The 26,261-nt window shown below is 44.3% G+C and overlaps 1 protein-coding gene across 1 annotated transcript in view; it reads left to right on the plus strand.

Moving 5' to 3' along the window:
• The window catches only part of LOC141106103 (beta-microseminoprotein-like), a 42,055-nt gene extending 16,290 nt beyond the window's left edge, over window positions 1–25,765 (plus strand). The window contains exons 2-4 of the mRNA XM_073596538.1: window positions 1,005–1,128; window positions 14,812–14,914; window positions 24,573–25,765. Coding sequence (XP_073452639.1) covers window positions 1,005–1,128; window positions 14,812–14,914; window positions 24,573–24,696 — 351 coding nt within the window. The 3' untranslated portion in view covers window positions 24,697–25,765. The remainder of the gene's footprint in view (window positions 1–1,004; window positions 1,129–14,811; window positions 14,915–24,572) is intronic.
• The last annotated feature ends 496 nt before the right edge of the window (window positions 25,766–26,261 follow it).

Below are 26,261 nucleotides of genomic sequence, written 5' to 3' on the forward strand. Positions count from 1 at the left end.
GAAAATACAATGCAAATACATTACATCACTACTGAATTTTTATTCAATCATACGAGAATTTTCAAACTTTAGTAAGCTATTCATTTTCGATATGGAGACTAGCATCCAAGAAACAAATGGACAATCATTTGTCCAATAATCTCATCATGCGTACTAGGCTTAACAGTGTATTTATACCCACACAGAGTAAGCTATACCTCATTAACATACAATGCAGGAGGACGATTTCTAGGTTTTTAACCCGACAGACAGTGTTCAAATCTAGTTTAAGGCTGATAATGAAGAACTGCAAACACAGTATAGACAGGGTTAAGCATGTTAAACATTACTCCACTGCTCCCTGCCAATCATTACAGAGCAGGGAGAGCATGTAAAAACTCTAAGCAAGTAAAAGGCATATAAAAAGGTAAACAGCAATTAAAAACGTTATGCAATGTTAATGAGAACCTGTAACAAATATAAATTATGTGTTATCCCAATTTGGCTGAAAAAGGGGAATTACACTTTAAGGGTCCATTCACACCAGATACGTTGGCACATGTTTTTCAATGCAAGACAATGCAAGGACCTGTAAAAAATAAAGTAAGTGGATAGGAAGAGCTCACACTGGTGTGTTGCGCTGATATGCACTGGTTTGCAGTGGCAAAAAGTAGGGCAAGCTCCACTTTTTTTTTGCTTCGCCAACACAATGCAGCGAATGATAAAGCGCATGCAGCAATGCACAGGAAAAACAGCAGGCCAGCAGAAGTGTGGTTTCTCTGCCATGTCATAGATCCTTTGCATGTTTCAAGAAGTGAGAAGTAAAGTACATGTTAAAATACAACGCGGCGCAACGCAGTATCCCAGCTTATGTCAATGCACATGAATTTACCTGTGCTCAATGCCCACGTTGCGGTAGTAGCATAGACATTAGATGTATCTAATTAGTATATAATCTGTGGGTGATGCTAACAATCTTGATACAAGGCTAATTATAGCTTTAACAGATGTCTTGATGTTTACAGGATTACCTTCTACCTGCCCTACTTGTAATGGGCATGGTCTCTCTGTGTGGTGCACAGTGTGATACAGAGCATTGTACAAAAGTCCTTCGTGATCCTCATAAGCATGCTTTAAAGGTGACACGTGGTAAGTTGAACAATAACCTCTGTAGTAGTTAGTAGAAACTGAAATAACACAGACCCATGATAACTCATGATATCTTATGATATTTGTAGACCCAAAACACAAGCTGCCTTGCATGAAATAACCATAAGTAAACCAAATCACATGGAGAAAAAAGTATTTTACATTCTCTTTGCTTATTAATATCATGCAGTCTTCCCATGGATTTAGCCACTGTAGTATGTGATGAGAATAACATTTTTAATTTTTTTTTTTTTTACTGGAATATAAGAATCAGGATTACACTAGCAACATATTACCCCAGACTGGATTTACATGTCAGGAACCAATAAAGAGAAAAAAGCTGATGCTTTAACCACTTGACCTCCAGAAGGTTTTACCCCCAGGCCATTTTTGCTATTCAGCACTATGCTACTTTAACTAGTAATTGCCTGGTCATTCGACACTGTACCCAAACTAAATTTATATAATTTCTTTCACACAAATAGAGCTTTCTTTTAGTGGTATTTTATCACCGCTGTGTTTTTTTTTTTTTATTTGATAAATGAAAGAAGACTTCTCCTTTAACCACTTAAAGACTGCCCACCACATATATACTGCGGCAGGGCAGCTCTATTGAGCAAAACCATGTGTGGGTGCACCCCCTGCATGAAGGAGGAGCCGATGCACATGCCCGGCAGACCCAATGTCCACCGGCCACCCGTGATCACTTCACAGAGAGGCAGAACGGGGATGTGCCTATGTAAACAAGGCAGATCCCCATTCTGACAGGGGACAACATGGAGATCTGCTGTTCCTAGTGATTAGGAAAAGCAATCTCTGTGTTGTTCCTGTCAGGACTTCCCCCACACAGTAAGAAAGCACCAACACATTTAACCCTTTGATTGTCCCTGATGTTAACCCCTTCCCTGCCAGTGTCATTTATACAGTAATCAGTGCATTTTTTTAGCACTGGTCATTGTGCTAAAAAAATGTCCATCGATTTGTCGCAGTCCCGCTAAAAATCGTTGATCGCCGCCAGTACTAGTAAAAAATAAAAAATAAATTAAAAGTCCATAAATCTATCCCATAGTTTGCAGGCGCTATAACTTTTGGGCAAACCAATCAATACATGCTTAATACGAAATTTTTTTACCAAAAATATGTAGAAGAATACATATTGGTCTAAATTGATGAAGATACTTGTTTTTTTACATTTTTTTTGGCCAAGTATTATAGCAGAAAGTAAAAAGATATAGTTTTTTTTTTTTTTTTTTAATTTTCGGTATTTTTTTATTTAGAGCGCAAAAAATAAAAACCGCAGAGGTGATCAAATACCGCCAAAAGAAAGCTCTATTTATGGTGAAAAAAGTACATCGTTTTTATTTGGGTACAACGTTGCATGCCCGCACAATTGTCAGTTAAAATAACGCAGTGCCATATCGCAAAAAATGGCCTGGTCATTATGGGTGGTAAATACTTCTGGGGCTGAAGTGGTTACCAGAGAAGGGTTGATGCTATGCATGAATCTATCCATTATTCATATAGGGGGTGGCATGGAGAGAGAGGGCAGCGCTTGGGCGCCCCTAATGGACCGGTCAACTGGTCAACTTTTGTAGACAGAAGTAGCTAGATTCAGGCAGAACAGAGGTGAGATTATGTCGTAGAGGTGGTCAGTAGCAGAGTGGAGAAGAGAAAGGGTTAAGGGGGTGAAGACCAAGCTTTCTTCAATAATACTCAAAATATATATACCACTAACAGTGAAAAAGTATATATACCATCATATATACCATCATTAAGGTGGTGAAGGTTTCTATGGGTAACTGTTAGGCGGTTGGAGGTAGAGAAGGTGGAAGACAGGGAGAGAGCGAAACTAATAAGGTAGTGATCAGAGAGAGGAAAAGGATTGTTGGAGGGGTTGCACGGAGTGCCTAGGAAGGAGAAAACAAAGTCAAGGGTGTTGCCATCTGAGCGAGTAATAGCATGTATTAATTTCTTCAGGTCAATAGAGGAGGTCAGAGTGAGAAGTTTAAACGTAGCAGGATTGTTAGTATTAACAGGGATGTGTTGAAGTCACTGAGAATGATGGTGAAAATTACAGAAGGAAGAAAGTAGGGTTGGGTAGCCAGGCAGAGAAGTCATCAAGGAAGGTTTATACTGGCCCAGGGGGCCTGTAGATTACAGCAATTCTTTAAAAAAGCTGGAGAAAATAAATAAATACAATTTAGTTGCCTCAAATACACTTTAATGAGTTTTAGTCAATACAAACACAATATAATGCCCAATTTTTTAGTAAAACATAAGATGATGTTATGCAGAGTAAATAGATACCTAACATGTCACACTTTAAAATTGCATACACCTGTGGAACGGCTCCAATCTATGGTACCTAAAAATCTCCAAAGGTGACACTTTATAAGCCTTTATAGGTTACCAGTTTAGAGTTACACAGGAGGTCTAGAATTAATGCTCTTGCTCTGATGTTCACGGCAATAACTGATATGTGTGTTGTGAGATTTACATATGTTTGCGGAACCTACGTGCGCATGAGCATGGGGTGACAGGCACTTTAGATTTTTTATCATTATCATTTATTTAACTTTTTTTTTTGTACTGCACTTTTAATTTTTTTTGGATCAACTTTATTGCTATCACAAGGGATGAAAAACATCCCTTGTGATAGCAAGGTCCGTGACAGTTCCTCTTTTTGGAGAGATCTGGGAGAGATCTATTAGTCCCCAGATCTCTCCTCTGGTCAAAGCATCTGATCAATCCAAGATCGGTTTGATCAGATGCAGTCACAAGCCGTTAATGGCTTCTTTACATGAGACCACAGCTGGAAGTGACACAATCCTTGTCACTTCCGGTTTCTGACATCGCACAGTGGGAGGAACATTAGTTCCTCCCACTGTGTCCAGGAAAGCTGATGCTGCCGGTTGCATCCAACCCGATTAGACAGGAGAGCCCGGTAATGGTGGCAGCGGGGGGGGCGAGACCCTTTCACTGCCTGCAAAGAGATCCAGTGGTTGTATGGCCACTCAGATCAGTTTTACCTGTAAAACTCTATACCAGGATCATGGTTGTGGCCTCAACCATGATCCCGTTATAACCACTTATATAAACCACTTTATAAATGGCCTAAGGATGGGAAGTGGCTAAAGCTGAACTACAGGCAAAAATTATATTTAAGGCTCAGTTCACACCATTGTGAATTGGATGCGGGGATTCCCCGCATCCAATTCGCAAAAGCAAGAGATTTTGACCAGCTCTCTATGGAGCCGATTCACATATCTCCACAGTGGGTCTTTTGGTCCATTTTAGGTCCTAATTCAGCCCAAAATTCGGGCTGAAATCCGACCTAAAATGGTGAACCAGGACGCACAGGACCCCTGCTGTGAGCCAGGTACGGTTCATATGTGAACCCAGCCTAAATAGTGCATCAATTACCTTACTCCTCGGTCTTTATTCCTAATACCCCTTCCTAAGCCATCCTGCAAAGTAACGGATCAAAGTAGCATTTTCCTCTATGAGCCAAGTTAATTTTCTGCCATGGGATCCATGTATTTTCCCCTGCTCATTATCCTGGGTACTGGTACTCCACCACCCCTGTGAGTTCTCCTATCCCTGGAGCCTAGAAGAGAGGACCCAGCAGCTGAAAGCGCTGCCTCCACCAGTAGGTGTCATCATCATGCAGGCAGTGATGAGAACTTCCGAAGAACTCCAGAAAGAAAACAGAAGAAGAGAAAAGGATTGCCATATGACTGTGGCTTCAGGTAAGTAAAATGGGCATTTGGATAGGTTTTTTTTTAATACTAGCAGTTCATGCTTTTACCTGCTCCTGCTTTTATGTGCTGTGTGAAAACTCCAGTTGATGTCCAGCATGTTGAAGTCATCCATAATTAAAACCTCTCCCTTCATCATCATTTGATTTATTATGTTAATCAACAAGTTATCATAATCCTCTGATTTTCCTGTAGGTCTGTATACAACACCAATTCTAACGAAGGAACTGTTTTGTAGGCAGACCCAGAGGGTTTCAAGTAGTACAATGGTTTTCTAACTTGATTTTAGCTTTATACGCTTGCAATAAATGGCAACTCCACTACCCCTCTTTCTCACTCTGCCTTTCCCAGTGTGTACCCTGGTATAGGTATTTCCACCAGTTATTTTAATCTTTGAACCATGTCTCTGTAATCGCAACAAAGTCCTAATTATCCCTAGACATAAGAGCTGTCAGCTCCCAAAGCTTGTTACCTAAATTACAAACATTAGTGCACATGATGTGCAAGCACTGCTATCTACTGTTGGATTTTTAGTTCCAGAACAGGGGGTGCTCAACCTTTTGAAGAATGAGGGCCACTTAAGTTGTTAAGGAAATGATTAAGAGCTCCAATCGAGCCCAAGGTTATCTGCTGCTGTCTCTAATTTGAAAAGTGTTGATATGCATGCATATAAAAGTAAACACTCTGAGACACGCTCAGTAGCATTACTGTTACACTTCTAATTTATTCCAGGCGGTGTTAATGTTTTATACACACAAATACGTCATTGCTATGTTAGTCAAATAGGTACATCTCATTGGTTAAGAAGGAGAATGTTCATAACGAGGTCTGGCTGATCTTTGGTTTTATCTTCAGTTCCGCGTTCTTCTGATGTGTGGGATGCAGGGGGTACCCGCCATCTTGAGAAAATATAGGAACAGAGCAAACCTGTATACTTATATAATGAGTAAGGAGAAAAATATGTATGCACATAAGAAAATAGACATTTTCAGATTACTATTATTATTATCTACATCACATTCCTTCACAATCCCCCCTAAAATGACTATTTTTTTTTTTTTTTTTCTCTGTCCCTAATACTAAAGGTCCTACTTTTAGCCTGGCCCTTCTCCTCAGCAACTCTTTTAGGCTGTATATAGAATTGGGCAGCAACTGTTCACTTCCCTCCTCGATACAGCTGGAGATGTGCAGTCAGGCGCTATCTATCCCTATAACCCTATAGGATTGTGAGATTTTGGACAGGCAGTGACTGTAGAGGAGTGAACGGTTTGTCATCTTCCATCATAAGGAGGTCCTCTTCTTCTTGGTGGAGAAATGTAGGTGTGCTATTGTCTACAGCCTTGCTCATTAACTTTTTACAAAAGGTAGAATACAGCATACAATCAGGGCTAAAAGAACCAGGATTATTAATACCGTTACCCCTATCTGGACGAGCACCTTCTGCCACCCACTCATCCAGCTAAAGTATTGGTCCCATGGGTCTGTGATACCTGAGTTCTTCTTCAACTCCAGTGACAGATCTTCTAATTTCTTTATAGCTAGAGTAACCTTACCATTTGGGCCAATATTATCAGGAATGTATGTACAACAGGTTCCCGTTTTTTCCTATGATTTTACAAACACCCCTCTTCTCGGCTAACACCATGTCTAAGGCCATCCGGTTCTGGAATGTCATGTAGGAAGTGGGGGCTAACTGGTCAGCAATTCCCTGGAGGGCATCTTTAGTGTAATTTACACATCTCTGTTGGTTATAATATGTGTAGTGTCAGGTCACCTAGAGGCTGGGTGACAGATGCACACCGTTGGGATCAGGAGTGCACCGCAAGGTAGTGGACCCTACGGGTGACTGTTGCGGCTTAAACCCTGGGAGGTTCAGGAATCAGGTCTACTGGATCACTGACACAGATCCCACTGGGAGCTAGAGCATAGATTCCCCAGGGCGCGGAGTCTAAGAGCCAGCAGGTGTTCACCAGAGCCTCTAGTGGTGAGGATGGACTGCGCTGCAGTCTGGCTCCAGGTCGCGGCCCCCAGGGTCTCACAGCTCACGCTCACGGTAGACTACAGGAGAAGAGGAAGGAGGGAGCTGGCTGGAACATCAGGGTCACAGGCAAACAGGGATGGCCGGGAACAGGCCAAAGTCGGTAACAGAAATCAGATGTAGGAAACACAGCAAGTACACACAGAGGCTAACACACAGTGGTTGATCAGCACTGCTGGCTTGCAGTGCACAGGTTAATATAGGGTTCCCTGATAGGGCCTGGGGTGGGGCCATGCTTAGAGGAGAGGTTACAAAAGCAGTCAGGTGAGGGTCAGCTGGTCTCTAGAGATGAACACATGGAGACAGGTATGCTGATCGACAAACTCTATTGCATAACCATGACATGTAGTTAATCCAATCTACATTCTTGCTGACAGTTGTTATGGGGATCAAAGACTTAAAACCAGCTTTTACCTGATCCCTGGCTTTAAACTCATCAGGGACCCCCCTTGTAACCCCTATGACATGTATGTATACATGAGGATCAAAAGCTTCCGGAGAGAGCTGCTCGCTTCCTCCTCTGACTGTGTGCTGGGTCAGTGCATGTATCAGGGGTATCTTTGGTTAGGATATGGGGGCTTTCTATTTTCATCTTTTTTGTCTAATGCACTCTGTGGTCGCCCAGTCTGGCCCTGTGTTCCAACCCACTGGCCCCCACAGAAACCACAACTCTGTCCCCAGTAACTGTCTGTGTGGCATACATATATGTCCTTACCGTCAGGGATCTCACTGTACCAATGGCATCACCATGAAGGGTCAAACGGACAAGGTACTATGTCACAGTAATCTAAGGTAAAGGTAGTCACATGTGTACCTGAAGAGTTACACCAAAATGTAATTATGTTATCATTTTTGTGATGGCCACCTCCTGGGCCCCTCCCCCCTAGATCAAACAGAAAAAGGATATGTAGCACCCGAAAACACGCTCTCCTGCAGTGATAAGCGTGCATTCAGGTGTTCTTCCTGGCCAACTTGACTGAGGTGGCTGTGGTCACCAAAACTTGGAATGGACCATCATAACTTGGCTCAAGGATCTCCTGACAGTAGTTGGTGTGTTCCTGTATCTAATTCAGGATCTGGAATGGAAGAAAACACCTGGACATGCATTCAGGTTAATTCTCGTGATAATGTGGTTACATAATTAGTCAACACATCAGACTGTAACTGTAACTGTTGTGGAAAGTAACAACCAAGTCTGGGAGCTGAACCAAACAAAATTTCATAAGGGGATAGGGCATGTTTCCCCTGGGGGTGTGTCTGACACTGAACAGGGCAATGGGCTAACTGTCTGGCCAACTCATGTTAGTCTCTTGGGCCATCTTTAACATCCTGTTTTTAGTGTCCCATTCATCCTTTCTACCTTCCCGCTACTTTGAGGGTGGTATGGGATGTGTAGTGCCAACTGAACCCCCAGTGCTGCCCAAATCTCTTTTGTAAGGGTTGTTGTTAGGGCTGGTCCCTGATCTCTCAATATCACCTCTGGGACCCCAAATCTACATACTATCTCACTCAGTAGTTTCTTAGCTGTGGTTCTGGCAGTCGTGACCACTTCCACTAGGGCGTTTTCAAATCTGTCACTTCTTGGCACTTGAGAATGATCAATTTGCATCCTCTGGAATGGGGTATAGGGCTTTTGCCAGGTGCTTCTTCTGTGCTTCTTCTGTGCATCCTGGGTTACATTTGGTGCAGATAATGCATGATCTGCAGAAGTTGTCGGTCAGTGGAGTAACTCTTGGTGCAACACTTGTTGATAAGAGAGTTCATAAAAGTATTTGTCAAGTGGGCAGCTCCATGTGCCCATTGCACCACAGCTGGGTACATACTCCTGGGTAGACAAGGCTTCTTGTTGCACTCGAATAGTCCATTTCTGAGAGTTGCTCCTCTCCGTTTCCAGCTTTCCTTCTTATCCGGACTTGTTGTTTCCTGTAGTTCTTTTAGATAAACTCTGTCCACTGGGAAAGTCTGTAAGGTAAGCACGGGGTGGTCTTCTTCTACCACCCTGCTGTCCACTTCCCGTGGACCACCAGCTGTCTGTTTGGCAGCTGTATTGGCTCGATGATTGCCTTAAGCTTCCTTTGAGTTCATTTTGTCGTGTGCTTTACTCAGAATAGTCACTTAGGTTGTGAGAAGCAAGGCATCAATCAAGTTTTCACAGGTGTTCCTGCAGCCATCAGGAGTCCTCTGTTCTAGATAACACCATAATCATGGGCAATGTTGAAAGCATATCTTGAGTCCATATGAATGTTGGCTCTTTTTCCCTCTGCCCATTTACATGCTGTAGTAAGTGCTTACAGCTCTGCCTCCTGTGTAGACATCACCAGTGGTAAGGCTTCAGCTTGTAGAACAGTGTTTTCAGTGGTGACCGCGTGTCCTGTGTGGTTATGGGGTGACAAGTCAAGACTCTACTCCTCCTCCTTTCCCCCCTCGAGAAGTGGAAGAAGGGTGGTAGGGTTCAGTGTTTGACAACTTAATAGAGTAATGCTGTCCAGTAGGAGGGAAGACAGGAGTCTCAAGTGTCTGGTAGTGGACAAGTGTTTCGGCTGGATCTTGGTTGAATATGGCAACAACGTCATGGGGAGCAAGCAGAACGAGGCAGTGTCCGAGGACCAAGTTCAAAGTTTTGTCAAGCAAGGCTTGTGTAGCAAATCCAGCTCGCAGACACAATAGGCCTCCTCTTGCTACCGCATCCAGCCGACGGGAATAATATCCTACGGGGCGTAGGCTGATGCCGTGTGATTGGGTGAGTACACCTGCAGCATGTCCCAGACGTTCGGATACAAGGAACTTGAGCATTTTGCCGTAGGCTGGGAGCCCTAGCGCCGGGGGTGGCGCACTTAAAGGCTTCAAACTTTAGATATTTCTTCAGGAGACATCTGGAAGGGTCTGATTGCAGAGCATCAGTAGGAAGGCTTCTGGAATCCATGCTCTGCACTAGGAAATTAGTCCAAGGAAAATGACAGGTGTTGAGCACCACTGCAATTTGGGCTTTGAGGCTCTGCAGCCCTGGTTGGCAAGATAGCACAACAGGCTTTCTGAGGTGACTTCAACAGGGGGTAAGTCAGCTGCATAAAGGAGAAGGTCATCAACATGTTGGAAGAGAATCACTTCCGGCTGTTCCTCTTGTCATGTGTCAAGGATGATAGCCATAGTTTTTGCAGACTGGCTTGGAAAGTTCTGTACCCCTTGTGGCACAACTGTTTAGGTATGTTTCCGTTTCTTTCCGTGGATGAATGCAAAAAGGTACCAGCAGGAGGGGTGAGGGTGGACACTGAAGAAAACGTTTGTAAGGTCCACCTCTGTGAGGTATTTTGCAGTCAAAGGCATCCACAGCAGGTACCTGGTTCTCCTTTAGGGGTTCTCTTCTTGGGGTTATTGTGGTTTCCGGGGCAATGATGCGCCCTCTTTTAGCTTGACTGAAACTGGTGGCACCTTTAAGTGACCGTTGTCTTCCGGTCCTGTGGACCATAGGCACGCAGGGATTCTGTCAAGTACTTCCTGCAGTATTGAACTTGAAGTTTTTTCTTCATTAAGTGTCATCAGGAGAGGCAGAGAACACAAGGCAGATGAGTCTTCTAAAGATAGGGGAGTATGTAACTTCATCCCCCCTTCAGGCGTGTCCTGATTGAGGCCTGTAGTCTGGACAACACATCAGCTCCTAGTAGATTCAAGGGACATGTAGAGGACACCACAAATCTGGCAAGCAAATCAGGAAGTGGACTGGAGCGGGGCACCCCATCCATTCCTACGCAGGAAACATCAATAGTGGAAAGGAAAGAACTATTAGGCAGGTTCACCGCCCTCAACACACTTTTGGCTGCACCCCTGTCAATGAGGAAAGTGGTAGGTTTTTCGTCTGGGACATCTTGGGGCTCTGCATTCTTTTCTGAAGTGACCCCGTTTCCCACAGTTGTAACAGGTGATCCTTTCCCTGGTATTGGGCAGTGGTGGTGGACTAGTGTAGGCGGGATCTTCGTCATGGGTTACCATGAGGGGCGTTGGTTTTTTACCTTTTTGATTTTCTATACCTCTGGTCACCAACAATAAATCAGACATTTTCATTGAATGGTATTCAGGGCGGGCCACCATCAGGCCTTTTCTGATATCCTCTCTGAGCCCTGAAACAAAAGCAGTTGATAACATGTGTGTGTGTGCCTTTATGAGTCTAGCATGATACTTCTTCACAGACTCCCCTTTATCTTGGGTAATATCTTGGATTGTGGTCTTCTGATCCGTCAACTTCTCCTTTGCCCAGTCGTGGAGTTGTGCACAGAACTCCACGCCTGAGGTGTAGGAAGTGGCACTTGTCAGGCAGGCATCATTGAAGGCCATCTGCATGACTGGCCAAAAGACATATCCTGCTTTGATTTGGCATAGGTTGATCAAGTCTCTCCAGGCAGCTGAGTAAGTTTCTTGTATCTGCACTATCCTGTTGTAGAAGGGAATTGGCTGCTTCTCTGGGTCAGGCAGACTTGTCACTAAGGCCGCTGCTTGTGATAGAGTAAAAGCGACATACATCACTGGTGCCCCTTCTGGTAACCGAGACTGTTGTTGGGGCAGGGTCTGGCAAGAAGCACTGTTCTTTACGGTTGCCAGCATGTGTTTGAGATCCTCTCGGAACTGAGAGTCTGGAGCCGGATTGGGGGTTAAATCAGTGGGTGGCCTTGCTGCCTGCTGTCGGGCTTCCCACTCAGATGCTTCTTCATCATTAACATATCCGGCCTGGGAATGTGATGCTCCTGTATTGGGGAAGACAGGTGTGTGGTATGAACCATCTTGGTTTAGAACAGGGAGGGCTGGGTACAGGCTGTTTAAGCTTACTGGGTGTACCAAGATGGCCGCCGGCAGGAAGTGCACTGGACTGGGTAGAAAGTGAAGGCATGGGTGCACTAAGATGGCCGCCGGGCTGAGTTGTCACAGTGGGTTGCGCTTGGGTGGTGAGAAAGGAGTGGTTGTTAGACGGAGGGCAGTGCTGTCCCTCCCCTCCTTTGTTTCAAGTTCCAACATATCATCAGCTCTGTGATACACATACATAATACAATCGCCATCTTTCTTAACTTCCTTTATCCAATTTTCTTTATCACACAGGATTTTTCTCCCTGTTTCTTCTGCAACATAACTTTCGTCACTTCTTTCAACTTTGTTAACTATTTCAACATCTTTACAATATCACTTTCTGTTTCTCGGCTAACGGCTTGAGAGGGGAATACATACAACCAAGGAGTTAATATTTTTCTCAGCGTTCTTATCAGCAAATTCCTTTCTCCGGTTTAGAGTTGTTCTGACCCATCTCCCCCTCCTCTCTCAGGGCCTCCTAAGACGTAACCAAGGTCTCTAACTCTGTTTTGTTCGTCTGCCGCAGTCTTGGCTGACGGTTTGAAGGGGGAATGAGGACAACTAATGGTTTGATAACCCTCCTCCCTGGCTCTCTGTTCTATCACTTCGAGGGGCTGCCCAAACCCCCCTGTCACCGGGTAATGTACGTTTAATCTCAGTACAAGCACGTCAGGGGTAGTAGGGAGCAACGGCTTGTGACCCAACAGATCCTTCGGGTAGCCTCCTTCTCTGACTTTCACCAGTCCCCACCCCCTCTCATGTATAGCAAACAATAAACCACAAATACAATCACGACAGGACATTACACCTGCCACTCTTCGAACTGCAAAATTTCAGCAGGCTAAAATAACCACAAGGGCAGACCACCCTGCAAAAATAAACCCGTTTTATAGACGTTTGCCACAAGGGAAACCAACTCATTCCAGAGACCGAAAGTTCATCTGGAGATGAGAGCACACATTCACACATGTAGCACTTTAGACTGCAAAGCCAGCAGCTAAAATAGTAATCCGTCTATAAACGTTTGCTACAAGGGAAACCATCTCATTAAAGAGACCACACAATCACACATGTAGCACCCTTAGACTGCTGAGTTTCGTAGCCCAAAGAATGGCAGACAGTGAACAAATACAGTCAGCAGAAACCCATCAGCAGGTTCGTTAAAACAACCTCAGGCGAGGAAATACCTGCCTCTAAGACAGTCTCAGCATACCGACAGAATCCAGCTGTCAACCGAAAGATAAGAGAGTCGTACAGTGGTAAGAATATTAATTAAACTCACCGGTACTGTTAGGGCTGCGCAAACCCCACTCTCATCAATCAGTTAACGCCCGAATGCTTGTCGCGGTATAACTTCGACTGTAGCCTGAGGTCCCGGGTTTCGGCACCATCTGTTAAGGAAATGATTAAGAGCTCCAATCGAGCCCAAGGTTATCTGCTGCTGTCTCTAATTTGAAAAGTGTTGATATGCATGCATATAAAAGTAAACACTCTGAGACACGCTCAGTAGCATTACTGTTACACTTCTAATTTATTCAAGGCGGTGTTAATGTTTTATACACACAAATACGTCATTGCTATGTTAGTCAAATAGGTACATCTCATTGGTTAAGAAGGAGAATGTTCATAACGAGGTCTGGCTGATCTTTGGTTTTATCTTCAGTTCCGCGTTCTTCTGATGTGTGGGATGCAGGGGGTACCCGCCATCTTGAGAAAATATAGGAACAGAGCAAACCTGTATACTTATATAATGAGTAAGGAGAAAAATATGTATGCACATAAGAAAATAGACATTTTCAGATTACTATTATTATTATCTACATCACATTCCTTCACAAAGTGATTTGGTAATTTGTCATGGGCCATAATTAAATAAAATGGTTCAGAATTTCATAATGACAGGGAGGTCGTACGGGCCTCCTGGAGCATGGGGCGGGGTCGCCATTGTGACCCCTGATGCTAGACCAGTGGTTGACGTATGTGATAAAAACACGTCACAACTATGGGGTTTTAGAGCTCCACAAACCGCAAATTTAAACAAGCCCTTACTGTCATAAGACCTCTATAAGACTGCTTTCACACTGATGCGCTGTGGTTTATCCGGGTGTATGCAGAAAAAATATGGCTCAGTGCAACTAGTCCACAGGAGCACTGCGCTGCACCCGCAGATCAGTGTGAAAGCAGCCTAATAGTTGTTAAACCTTTTATAGGTGCTAATATGCCCATTGCAAAAGTGCAGTGTATGTGATGCCCAATACACTTCCTCTTCCAGCTTCTGTTGGCATCGCTCTCCAGAACCAGGCAAATTGCACTTGGTATCACTCCACCTGGGACAGGTACGGGTGCTACTAAAGAGGCTCGATGTACTCTGATGCTTTGGGATGGCAGGTTGGTAAGCCCTGATCGCCATCAAGCACTTCCCTGGTTTGGGGTTGAGGGCCACATCAGAAGGCTCAGAGGGCCAAATGTGGCCCACGGGCCACAGGTTGAGCACTCCTGTTCCAGAATCTTTACCTGTATTTCCATCCCATTAGCCCTTAGAAACCCACACAGACCCTCACATGTGTTTTTACCCACTGAACAGAAACAGTAACTTATCAATTAAATATCTACCCCATTCCTCATGTTAAATGCATGTCCAAAAAATTCCTAAATTCCATACTAAGTAGATCAGTAATCTTGTGTGAGGAATGCAGACCAGCTCAATATCAGACCTGCCAACATCATGACTAACAAAATTCTTTAGCTCTACACCATTATTTTAATTAAACATAACTATGAAATACGGAAGACTTTCCTCTTTTTTGTACATTATAGACAGGTAGGACCTATGAAAACGTAAGGCAACAACCTAATATTTTACTAATTATAGTGTTGAATAAAACAAAATTATTAATTCTTTTCAGAACAATTCTTCTCTTGTTTGTTTTGCACATAGTCTGTTGCAATAAAGCAATAGGTTACATATCTGGGTCAGCAAGAAATACAGTATGTTCAGCCAAAACTTTGTTTTTGTTCAAAATGAATAAGAGAATTTCTACTTTTCAATTTCAGACTGTGTAAAGAATGGAGTGCATCATGAAAAGGGAGAGGAGTGGATAGAAAAGGATTGTTCATCATGTTCTTGTGATGGAGAACATATTGACTGCTGTTTCAAGTAGGTTTGCTTGCTCATTACTTTATTTTTCAACATATTATGAGCAGCAATAAATATGGAATTCATGTAGCATCTGCTCAGCAAAAAGAAAATACATGTCCCAATATACTGCAATACAAGAAGTTTTGGCAGAGATCTACAGTTATCTTTGAAAAGCAAAACGATTCCCGAAACATATCACATTGGATGACTGGATGTTCTGTTCAGGGGAGGACTGGGAACCTTTAACCTGGTAAACAAAATCAACAAGCCCTTTCATGGTGTTGACAGGTTTCTGTGGGCAAAGAAAGTGTAACATGAAAAGTGTGCCATAATACGTTACTGACTGGTGGGTTTCAAGAAAGATGGATGTTCATTGAGGACATGATTTATTGTGATACTTCTTTGCATATCTTTCAGTGTCAACTTCCTTTGCAGCTCTTCACATCCAGTCACATCTGACTGGATCCAGTCACATTTCAGGGCTACAAAGTAAGCTGATGCTGGAAGACTTTCTCTACAAGATCACAGGTCTGAATGGGGAGCAGGTAACTTAATGATGACTAGCACGTCACTGACCGGAAGTCCCACTGTGATCATTGTTTGAAAGGTAAGGTCTGTCCATTGAAAGCAACCAGCCCAACATATCTTACTAGTTCTTGAGGAAGATGCCACTTGCTCATCTGCTCAGCCCTTCCCATTTTTATTACTGGGTAATGTTTGTAAAGCATTTTAAAGTAAATCTCTACTTTGCCTCGTCAGGGCAACAGTGGCATCTCCAGCTTTCATATTTAGGGGGGCACATGGGGGGACAGGATTAAAAGTAGGGGGGCAACCATAAAATGCAAATATGTTAGAAGGCCAGTGTGCTGGCCTGAATTTATGGGAGGAGCCCGGAGGGTATTTAAGCTGACCACTTCCCCTTCCTCTTTGTCAGTTTCAGTGCACGATACTACATGTCACTGTGCTGACTCTTCCCAGCTTACCTTGTGTTCATAAGTCTGTGCGTTCGATTACAAGTGGGTTGCGGCGTCTTCGTCGGCGGTTCTCGCTTGCTGTTGCAGGTAGGGTTCAAACCTTTTTGTTCATATGCAATGTTACCATTGGATATGTTTCCTATACCTGCAAACTTGGATTTGCAGGCTCGCTCTGCCTTGCTTGTCATCCTATCCACAAACATACGATTCGTTCGTAGATCCAAGGCTCTGAGCCATTGTCGGTTGTTCTCTGATATCACTCGATACAGGCTTCATTTTCTCATAGGATTCACTGTCTATGGGGTTGCCATCTCATCCATTTGGAGATCAGCATGTATTATTTGCATGGGTTTTGTGTGTGATTGAGGTGGTAATTAGACCCACATGGGGCCTTGTCTGCACTTTGATTAGCCTGGGGGGCTGGGTGGTTGGAATGTGTTCGGTTTTAGAAGTAAGGTGTGGTATACACGCTGCAACCGATTTGTATTGGATTCACTTCATACATCTTACAACCGATTTGTATCAGTGCCATCTCTTTACAACCGATTCATATTGCATACCTGCTACAATCCGATTCGAATCTAGTCGCATCGGCAGCACAACGGTTCGCATCGGATGCATCCCGCTCACTGATTCTTATTAGTCCCTGTTGTACCCCACAAATGGTTCGTTGTTTATGTAATTTTCTACTGACTGTTTCGTATTGCTTTCATGTCATACGAATCAGTCGGTTTCAAGCCTAGTCGCCTCGGCGGCACAACGGTTTGCATCGGTCTTATCCTGCACACCAATTTGTAGTGGTTCTTACCATACCCTACGATTCATTATTTATTTTTTGTCCGATTCACATCACCTCAGCAGTTACATGCATCACAGTCCACTCCGAACCTAGTCACACAAGCGGCACAACGGTTTGCGTCACGAGTATCCCACACACCAATACGTAACAGTCCCTATAACAAATCTACGATTCGTTACATATGCCACTTCGCAGTTCCTTCCTACATATACAATTTCTGCTATCCTTTTCTTTTTCGCCTACCAGTAGGTGACCTTTCTTGCAATCGCTGCAAGCTACGCATCTCATCATAACTCCTTGCAATCGCTGCAAGAACACGCATCTCAACATTTACCCATTTGCAATCGCTGCAACATGCATCTCAGTATAAACTCCTTGCAATCGCTGCAAGAACACGCATCTCAACATTTACCCATTTGCTATCGCTGCAACAACATGCATCTCAGTATAATCTCCTTGCAATCATTGCAAGATCACGCATCTCAACATTTACCCATTTGCTATCGCTGCAAAAAAAACATGCATCTCAGTATAATCTCCTTGCAATCATTGCAAGATCACGCATCTCAACATTTACCCATTTTTGCAATTGCTGCAACATGCATCTCAGTATACACTCCTTGCAATCGCTGCAAGATACGCATCTCATGATAACTCCTTGCAATCGCTGCAAAAAACACGCATCGCAGCATATACCCATTTTGCAATCTCTGCAAAACATGCATCTCAGTACAAACTCCTTGCAGTTGCTGCAAATACACGCATCTCAGCATATACCCATTTTGCAATCACTGCAAGAACACGCATCTCATCATAGCTCCTTGCAATTGCTGCAAGACACGCATCCCATCATAGCTCCTTGCAATCGCTGCAAGATACGCATTCCATCATAGCTCCTTGCAATTGCTGCAAGATACGCATCTCATCATAGCTCCTTGCAATCGCTGCAAGATACGCATCTCATCATAGCTCCTTGCAATCGCTGCAAGATACGCATCTCATCATAGCTCCTTGCAATCGCTGCAAGATACGCATCTCATCATAACTCCTTGCAATCGCTGCAAGACACGCATCTCATCATAACTCCTTGCAATCGCTGCAAGACACGCATCTCATCATAACTCCTTGCAATCGCTGCAAGACACGCATCTCATCATAACTCCTTGCATTTGCTGCAAAAAACACACATCTCGGCATATACCCATTTTGCAATCTCTGTAAAATTATGCATCTCAGTACAAACTCCTTGCAATTACTACAAATACACGTATCTTACCATTTACCCGTATACAATCACTGCAAAACATGCATCTCAGTATAAACTCCTTGCAATTGCTGCAAATACACGCATCTTAGTGTTTACCCACTTGCAATCGCTGCAAAACATGCATCTCAGCATTTACCCATTTTTGCAATCACTGCAAAACACGCATCTAAGTATAAACTCCTTGCAATCGCTACAAAACACGCAGTTCAGCATTTACCCTTTTTTTTGCAATCACTGCAAAACACGCATCTCAGCATATACCCATTTGCAATCGCTGCAAACATGCATCTCAACATATACTCCTTGCAATCCCTGCAAGCACACTCAGTGGTGCTCATACAGCCCACTTCATTTTTTAGTGGCACTTAATCGGTCACTCGTCTCCAGTGGCATTCATACGAGCCACTCATTGTTTTCGTCTATCTTTTCTCCCTCAGGTCAGTCGAGTTCAGGTTCCATCCTGTACCAGGTTGGACGTTATTTCCCAGGTAAAAAAAAAAACAAAAAAAACAAAAAAAAAAAAAACGCTATGTTTGCATCTTCACCAGGGCCAGTCGCATACAAGGGGGACACATAAAAAAAAGGAAAAAAAAAAAAAAGTAAAGAAATCTTGTTGCACTCATGTCACCCCTACTGCAGGTGTTCCCGGTCGACCGAGTTTCGATCATAACCAGGACCTCGCTACTAGAGCGTCAGTCAGGGTCTAGTTCATGGGCTTTTCTATCACATCATTCTGCAGCACCCTTTCACTATACTGTTACTTCACATACATCATTGGACGTGATCTCCAGGCGTTAGTTCTGTCACATATGTCTATACATGACACTCTGTTTTCGAAGGGCGACCCTTCACCTCGCAGACAAGGTCGCTTAACAGTAGATTTGCTGGCAGGGCAAGTGTTAGCAGGCCGAGCACACGTCACCCCCTACAGACCGCAACATTCCTACGTAGGCCGTACCAGACTTCTACTTCTCGCCCCAGTACGCCCTGGGCTTCTGGTCTTCAGGTTTGTGCTTGCCACAGACAGGCACCCGAGCTATCAGTTATCTGGCCAGTCACCTCCTGGCCCACCTCGGTCGCCACGCACTCTTCTGAGTTTTCTAAATTTCCACTCAACATAAGTTCTGCACAACAGAACTCTGTCAGCTCCTGTCTATGCCTATCATTCCTTTTTCTGTACTTCTTCCTTTTTCCTCCTCTCTGAGTTTTCTCTTTACCACTCCGCTCTCTATCCTATGGCTATGACTCCTCTTAAATATGAGCACCCAGCCCCCTTTTTGTCTTCTGGCAGCGAGGACTTCACACCCGCCCCTCTGTTACCCTCCCCCAAACGGCTCAGAGCGCGGCTGCCTGCAGTCCCTCAGGGGACGGAACATCCCCAAACTCATAGCTGAGTCGCAGGGATATTCCCTTTCCTGCTAACGGCCAGGAAGGCAAAGCTTTTCAGGCTCCTCTTCCCGCCTCCAGCTGCAGCTGGGCCCTACAATCCATCCACGGGGCCCAGCTGCACTCTTTGGTCTCCCCCTTAGCCGCAACAGTTCGGACGTCCAGACCAGAGTCACACCTTTGAAAGTTCGCCCATCCATGGCCCTCCCGGACCTGGTCATGGTCCCGATGACAGCTTCTCCTTCTGCAGGTACACCAGGCTCTGCACCTATCGTCCTCCCCGTTCATCTTGTCCCGACCAGCATCAGGGAGGATATATTGGAGAGAAAAATATGGCATTTGGCATCCCTGCTCATCTCAGTCCATGACTTGGCGGACAACAAATCATACGCCTGGGGGGATGTCTCAGTGGTTGTCAAGTCGAGAGACCCCAGCCTCAGTCGTAAGCTGTCAGCCACTGAGTTCTCCCTGGCCTTCGGGATGTTCAGAGATGTACTTTGTTCAGCCACCCTCAGCAGGAGGGAGGAGCGGGACTTATACCTTCATGCAGTGACAGATCTTGCTTACAAATATGGAGGTTTTGCCGTCTACGACCATCGGCCATTTTTCAGCCAAAGCAGCAGCGAGACTTGCCCAGTTCCAGATAAGCTCTGACTGGAGCCTCACAGACACGGAACTCTTTTGTCGCCACTTTGCTCACAAAGCTGACGGTTTCGCCCAATCCCTCACTTGAACCTGTCACACCAGGCCCAATGTCACAGGGTTATCCATAATCCGGACGATTTTCTGCTTATCGAACACCTAGACATACCCCCCCCCCGGTAGATCTAGACAAGCTAAGAGGTCTTCAACAATCTCAATGGACACATAGTGGAAGGCCCAACACATTTCATAAGTTTCTCAGGCATCGTCCTGGATACGCATGCCATGCAGCCTAGCCTGCCTTCTGACAAATTAGCTTGTGTTAGGTTGGTCATTCAAGAGTTTACCCGGTCACAGGAATGTACTAAAAGACAGCTGCAGTCCTTGATAGGGATGCTCAATTTCGCTATGAAAACAATTCCTCAGGGGCGGTCGTTCATCTCAAGGCTCTTTGTCTTTCTTGCCCGAGTGTAGGACCCGACCAAGTCCTCAGACTAGACCCAGCAGCAATAGCAGACTTGGCTTTGTGGGACGAGTTCCTCTTCAACTGGAATGACATATCAATGTTTTTCTCTCAGTATCAGCTCAGTCGCCCCAGGTAGTCACAGATGCTGCAGCCTCCACTGGCTTTGCTGCAATTTTTGGCCATCACTGGTTTTCCAGACCTTGGCCCCCGGAAATCTGCCTGATTCCTGGCTTCCCTCGATCTTTGTCTTTGTTCGAGCTGTACCCCATCGCGGCAGCAGCCCAAGTCTGGGGCCACACGTGAACAGATCAGACAGAGCTCTTCACCAGACAACCAGGTTACAGCTGACATCATTAATAAGGGTAGATCCAAGTCACTCCCCGTCATGTCCTTCCTGCGCAGTCTGCTGCAATTGTCACTACATCACCAAATTTAACAGTTACTGTAAGCATATCCCTGGCAAGTGCAATACCGCAGCCGATGCACTGTCCCGCTCCAATTTTGTCTCATTCTTCCAGCAGGAACCCGGAGCTGACCCATCATCCACTCCTATCCCACCTTGGTCTCAACTAACAATGGATTGAAGCCACACCTTGCCAATGCAACCCGGCTCATCAACCACTCACTGTTTAGCAACACACTAAAGGCTTATCCCACGGCCTGGTACACCTACCGTAGGTTCCTTGCCACTTGTCCCGGAACCACAGTAGATGACGTCACTCATGTCCTAGCCTTTATATCTTATTGCCACACACAGCTGGCTCTCCCTCATACCCCTATCAGGCTGTACCTGGCCGGTATCCAAGCCACTATGTCCTTTATCTTACGGAAAACGCAACAAACCGGACCCGGAGTGGATATAAACTTCTTTCGAACCAGCAACGCCTGGTGCCCAGCAACGATCTTTTGACCGTCTGCTCTTTCACCTACCCAGCCAGTCTCCAGCCCGTTACTGCCTTTTCAGGTTAACCCCCTGAGTGGAAATCAGTTTATTAAACATGTTTGGGTCCTACTGGTCAACTTAGGCCTAGACCCCGGGCGGTATTCTGGATATTCCTTTGGATCGGCGCAGCCTCAGCCACATCTCAGCAAGGAGTACCAGACCATGTGACCAAGAAGCTAGGCAGGTGAAAGTCTGCCTGCTTTACCAGATATATATTCCCTCAAGATGGCCCTTTCTCCAAGCTCACTCAATGAGGTTAGAGGCAATAAAGATACTTCCCTACCTGGTTATTTTTGGCCCCTTTTCTTGCCATACCTACCAGACGACCAAAAGCCACACCTCAGGTCTATTTATGTTGTGAGTCTTGTCGTGTGTTTATGTGATCCACATTTGTCTCGGTCTTAGGGCCACGACCATAAGTTAGAAGGCCAGTGTGCTGGCCTGAATTTATGGGAGGAGCCCGGAGGGTATTTAAGCTGACCACTTCCCCTTCCTCTTTGTCAGTTTCAGTGCACGATACCCTCCCTCCCATTCCCCTTTTTACAGCACTTCTCAGCAAATTCTCCTCCACAATCATCCATTACTTATCTTGGGTATGGCCCCTTTTCTTGCCATACCTACCAGACGACCAAAAGCCACACCTCAGGTCTATTTATGTTGTGAGTCTTGTCGTGTGTTTATGTGATCCACATTTGTCTCGGTCTTAGGGCCACGACCATAAATATATATATATATATATATATATATATATATATATATATATATATGTATGTATATATTCTGGGGCTCTTTACTATGATCCCACAACGGCCCTTTCACATGTTCTGCTGTGAGCTCCCTTCCTACTGTATTGGCCCCCCCCTCCAGGGTGGCAGAAAACAAGAGATATATGTCACCAGCATACCAAGAAAAAATAAGGGTCCAAAGCAGTGGGAGAACTATCAGGGTTGCAAAGGTTGTCTTGCCACCGGGCCCTGGTGTTCTGCCACTGTGGGGTTCCCCAGCCTCCTCTTGCTGTCCTGCCCCTGCTATTGACAGCGTTGGTCTGGCATCTCTTGGAATTTACAGGCTGGTTCTCCTGTCCTAAGGACGGGAGAAATCAGTCTGTTTTTTCAGTAACTGAGAGTCTTGGTGGAGTCCTTCCTGCAACTCGCTCTTCTCCCTGCCAATGAGGATACAGGGGAAGGAGCAGATCGGACGGCCATGGTTGTGTGAGCGCTCGCATTATGCAGTGTCAGCGAGCAGAGGGAGGGGGGAGGAATCACCCGCAGGAGTTGACTGGGGACGCTCTCCCTCTTATGCCCCGTACACACAGTCGGATTTTCCGACCGAAAATGTGTGATAGGACCTTGTTGTCGGAAATTCCGACCGTGTGTAGGCTCCATCACACATTTTCCATCGGATTTTCTGACACACAAAGTTTGAGAGCAGGCTATAAAATTTTCCCACAACAAAATCCGTTGTCGGAATTTCCGATCGTGTGTACACAAATCGGACACACAAAGTGCCACGCATGCTCAGAATAAATAAAGAGATGAAAGCTATTGGCTACTGCCCCGTTTATAGTCCCGATGTACGTGTTTTACGTCACCGCGTTCAGAATGATCAGATTTTCCGACAACTTTGTGTGACCGTGTGCATGCAAGACAAGTTTGAGCCAACATCCGTCGGAAAAAATCCTAGGATTTTGTTGTTGGAATGCCCGATCAATGTCCGACCGTGTGTACGGGGCATTAGACATTGCCTTTTTGTAAAAAAAAAATTGGGGGGGGCACATGGTGGGGCACAGCATAATGTTGGGGGGGCAGGGCCCCCTCTGAAGGGTCGCCATTGCAGGGCAAACCAATAAGTCCACTTCAATGCAGCCCTCCCCAGCACTTTATACTTGCCTTTGCTTTGCTCCTCTGCCACTCTGTTCAGTGCTGGGAGCAGAAGGATACTTTTATACTATGTAAGTTTTTTATGATGGTGACTGCAGCTGATTGGGCTTAATTGGCATATGGGCAATCACAGAGTTTGGCTCCAGATAAAAGAACATATATACCGTATACACTGGAGTCTGTCAACCAAATATTTAATTTTAGACATAGAGCCTATTGGAGTGAATAGGCAGTTAAGAATCATATCTGACAGTAAAACCGTATTCTAGAGTGCCTGCTCCAAGAAAGAGAACCTATGCTTGATTATGCAAAGCAAGGTAACAGATTAAAGTTAATGCATCCCCCCCCCCCCCCCCAGCAGCACATAGAACCTTTTCCTTTTGCTTCCCACCACTTGATTTGGTTGATCCCAGGTCACAGCTATGGGTCAATCACCATGCACCAGTTCTGTCATACGATAGGAAGGGAAGGGTATCCTTTGACAACTCTTTTGCTTTCCCCATGAATCAGAATCCAGAAATGTCAGTGCAGCACTGGATAAAAGATGCAAGGGTCTGTCAGGAGTCCAGAAACTCATTGACCTTTTATACACATGCACTAATTACAAGCAAACAGATTACATGTGAGGATAGTTACCTTTAATAGCCATTTCCGACAGAAAATGTGTGATAGGACCTTGTTGTCGGAAATTCCAACCGTGCGTAGGCTCCATCACACATTTTCCATCGGAATTTCCGACACACAAAGTTTGAGAGCTTGCTATAAAATTTTCTGACAACAAAATCCGTTGTCGGAAATTCCGATCGTGTGTACACAAATCTGACACACAAAGTGCCACGCATGCTCAGAATAAATTAAGAGACGAAAGCTATTGGCTACTGCCCCATTTATAGTCCCGACGTACGTGTTTTACGTCACCGCGTTCAGAACAATCGGATTTTCCGACAACTTTGTGCGGCCATGTGTATGCAAGACAAGTTTGAGCCAACATCCGTCGGAAAAAAAATCCATGTGTGTTGTTGTCGGAATGTCCGACCGTGTGTACAGGGCATTATGATGAAATTACGTAAACATGTTGGGTGTTTACAAAAAAGGCGGAAAAAAGGTACTTACCAGGCTCTGAGGTGCTATACTGAGAAACCATGGGTCGAATCTGGTGTAAATTTTGTTCTAGACTGTTCCTTCCCTTGTGTGTTTTGTATTCTCACAGGTACTTTTATGTATTGGGTTTGATACTGTATGTAACCTCTGTTGTCTGGTAATAAAAAAAAACTTAAAAAAAAAAAAAAAAAACATCAATTTTTGTTTCCCTATTTCAGATTTGCAAAGCCAGTTATTGAAGATCCTGCAAACTGCGAGGCTGTTCTCAATAAGGAAACTTGTAAATATGAAGTTAGGCAGAAGGGTGATAAGCCCTGTAAAGTGGACTCTTGGATTTCCTAAAAATATCCTTCAATACATCCTCTATAATGACATACTACCATAAACATACAATAAATATTAAGCATAAGCAGAACAATCAACAGATTGGTACACAATTATTTCCCTGATTAGAGGAAAGTCAATCCAATCCGAATGATTCTTGATGTGATCAATTTCACTAATTCTTTTCTATTAGTTCCTAAATTTGCATTTCCTAGTCAAATAAACAAACAATCATATCTTAATATGCACATATATATATATATATATATTGTAAAAATTTACATCCCTGAACCATCCAAGTCATATGAGGTATAATTTACCAAAGGCAAATAAGTTGTTCACTTTGCAAGAATAGTTACACAGACCAAGTCTGTGAATATGGTGACATTTCCCTTTGCAAAGAATATCCAATGACATGCAAGGAAAACCAAAAAAACAGCATTTTTGCTTGCACATGATTGAATGATTGTAGTCAGCAGAGCTTCACCTCATTCACTAAGCTCTAGAGAAAACCCCCAGGCAAAGTACAACTTCAGTTGCAAAGTAAACAGTCTATTTTCCTTTAGTCCATATATATATATATATATATATATATATATATATATATATATATAGAAGGGTTCTTTCTGTGCTAAGTGTATTCTATTGGTTGGAATGCAGCACACAAACTTGAGCTCAAGTTATCTTCAAAACAATAAAGAGACAGCAGACATAAAATTGCAAAGGTAGATAGCTTTATTCAGCAGCAGGAAAAGGAAGTGAGGCGTTTGTACTGTGTATCTCTGTACTCACTGTGTAAGTATCCTGTATGCTCTTGAATAAAGTGACCCACCTTTGCGATTTTACAATATGTTGGCTGTCTCTTTATTATTTTGAGAATAATTTGGTTTGCCCTGACGTGGTGACACAATATTGGTCCTTGGTGCCAATTGACCTGGACTTCTGAAGGTTCTCATTGGCTGAAGCTGGCGGTTTCCTTGTGAGCTCATTTATACAAGAGCATTTTTATCTCTGCTTAGTTGAGAGATCAAAATGATCCGGTAAGAGGCTGTGTGATATGTGGTGGAGGTCTCTTGTGGAAAGCACTTAGCTGTCATCCTTTCTTTGCACCTTATTGGATAATATCCAAATGGACTTATAGTACAAATATAGTACAAATATGTATTCATGAACTTTTGATGACATAGGCACTGGAATTTATTCAGTATTCTTTTAGTGTGATTATAGGATTTATCCATAAGTCTTAGTCCCGGTTCACCCTTGTGCGCTCTGCGAGATCGCATGTGATTCGCACAGCACTGCAGTGGAAATCACATGCGATGTCCGTGCAATGCGATTTCAGATAGTATGGCTGATATCGCATTCGGACCAAACTCACACAGGACCCGTTTTTTGGTCCGCACCAGAATCGGATCGCATGGGTGTGAACACCCATGCAATCCGATTCATGTCCGCACTCTTAGTTCGCAATGCGCTATGCGAGCTGAAATAGGGTGTCATTAACATTGTATTGACACTCCCTGCAGTTCACATATGGCAGTGTGAACTGCCATGCGAGTCTGGTGCGATGCGAGAACCCACAG

This window comes from Aquarana catesbeiana, linkage group LG08 (genome assembly GCF_042186555.1).
Source record: "Aquarana catesbeiana isolate 2022-GZ linkage group LG08, ASM4218655v1, whole genome shotgun sequence".
In the NCBI taxonomy this organism is placed as follows: domain Eukaryota; kingdom Metazoa; phylum Chordata; class Amphibia; order Anura; family Ranidae; genus Aquarana; species Aquarana catesbeiana.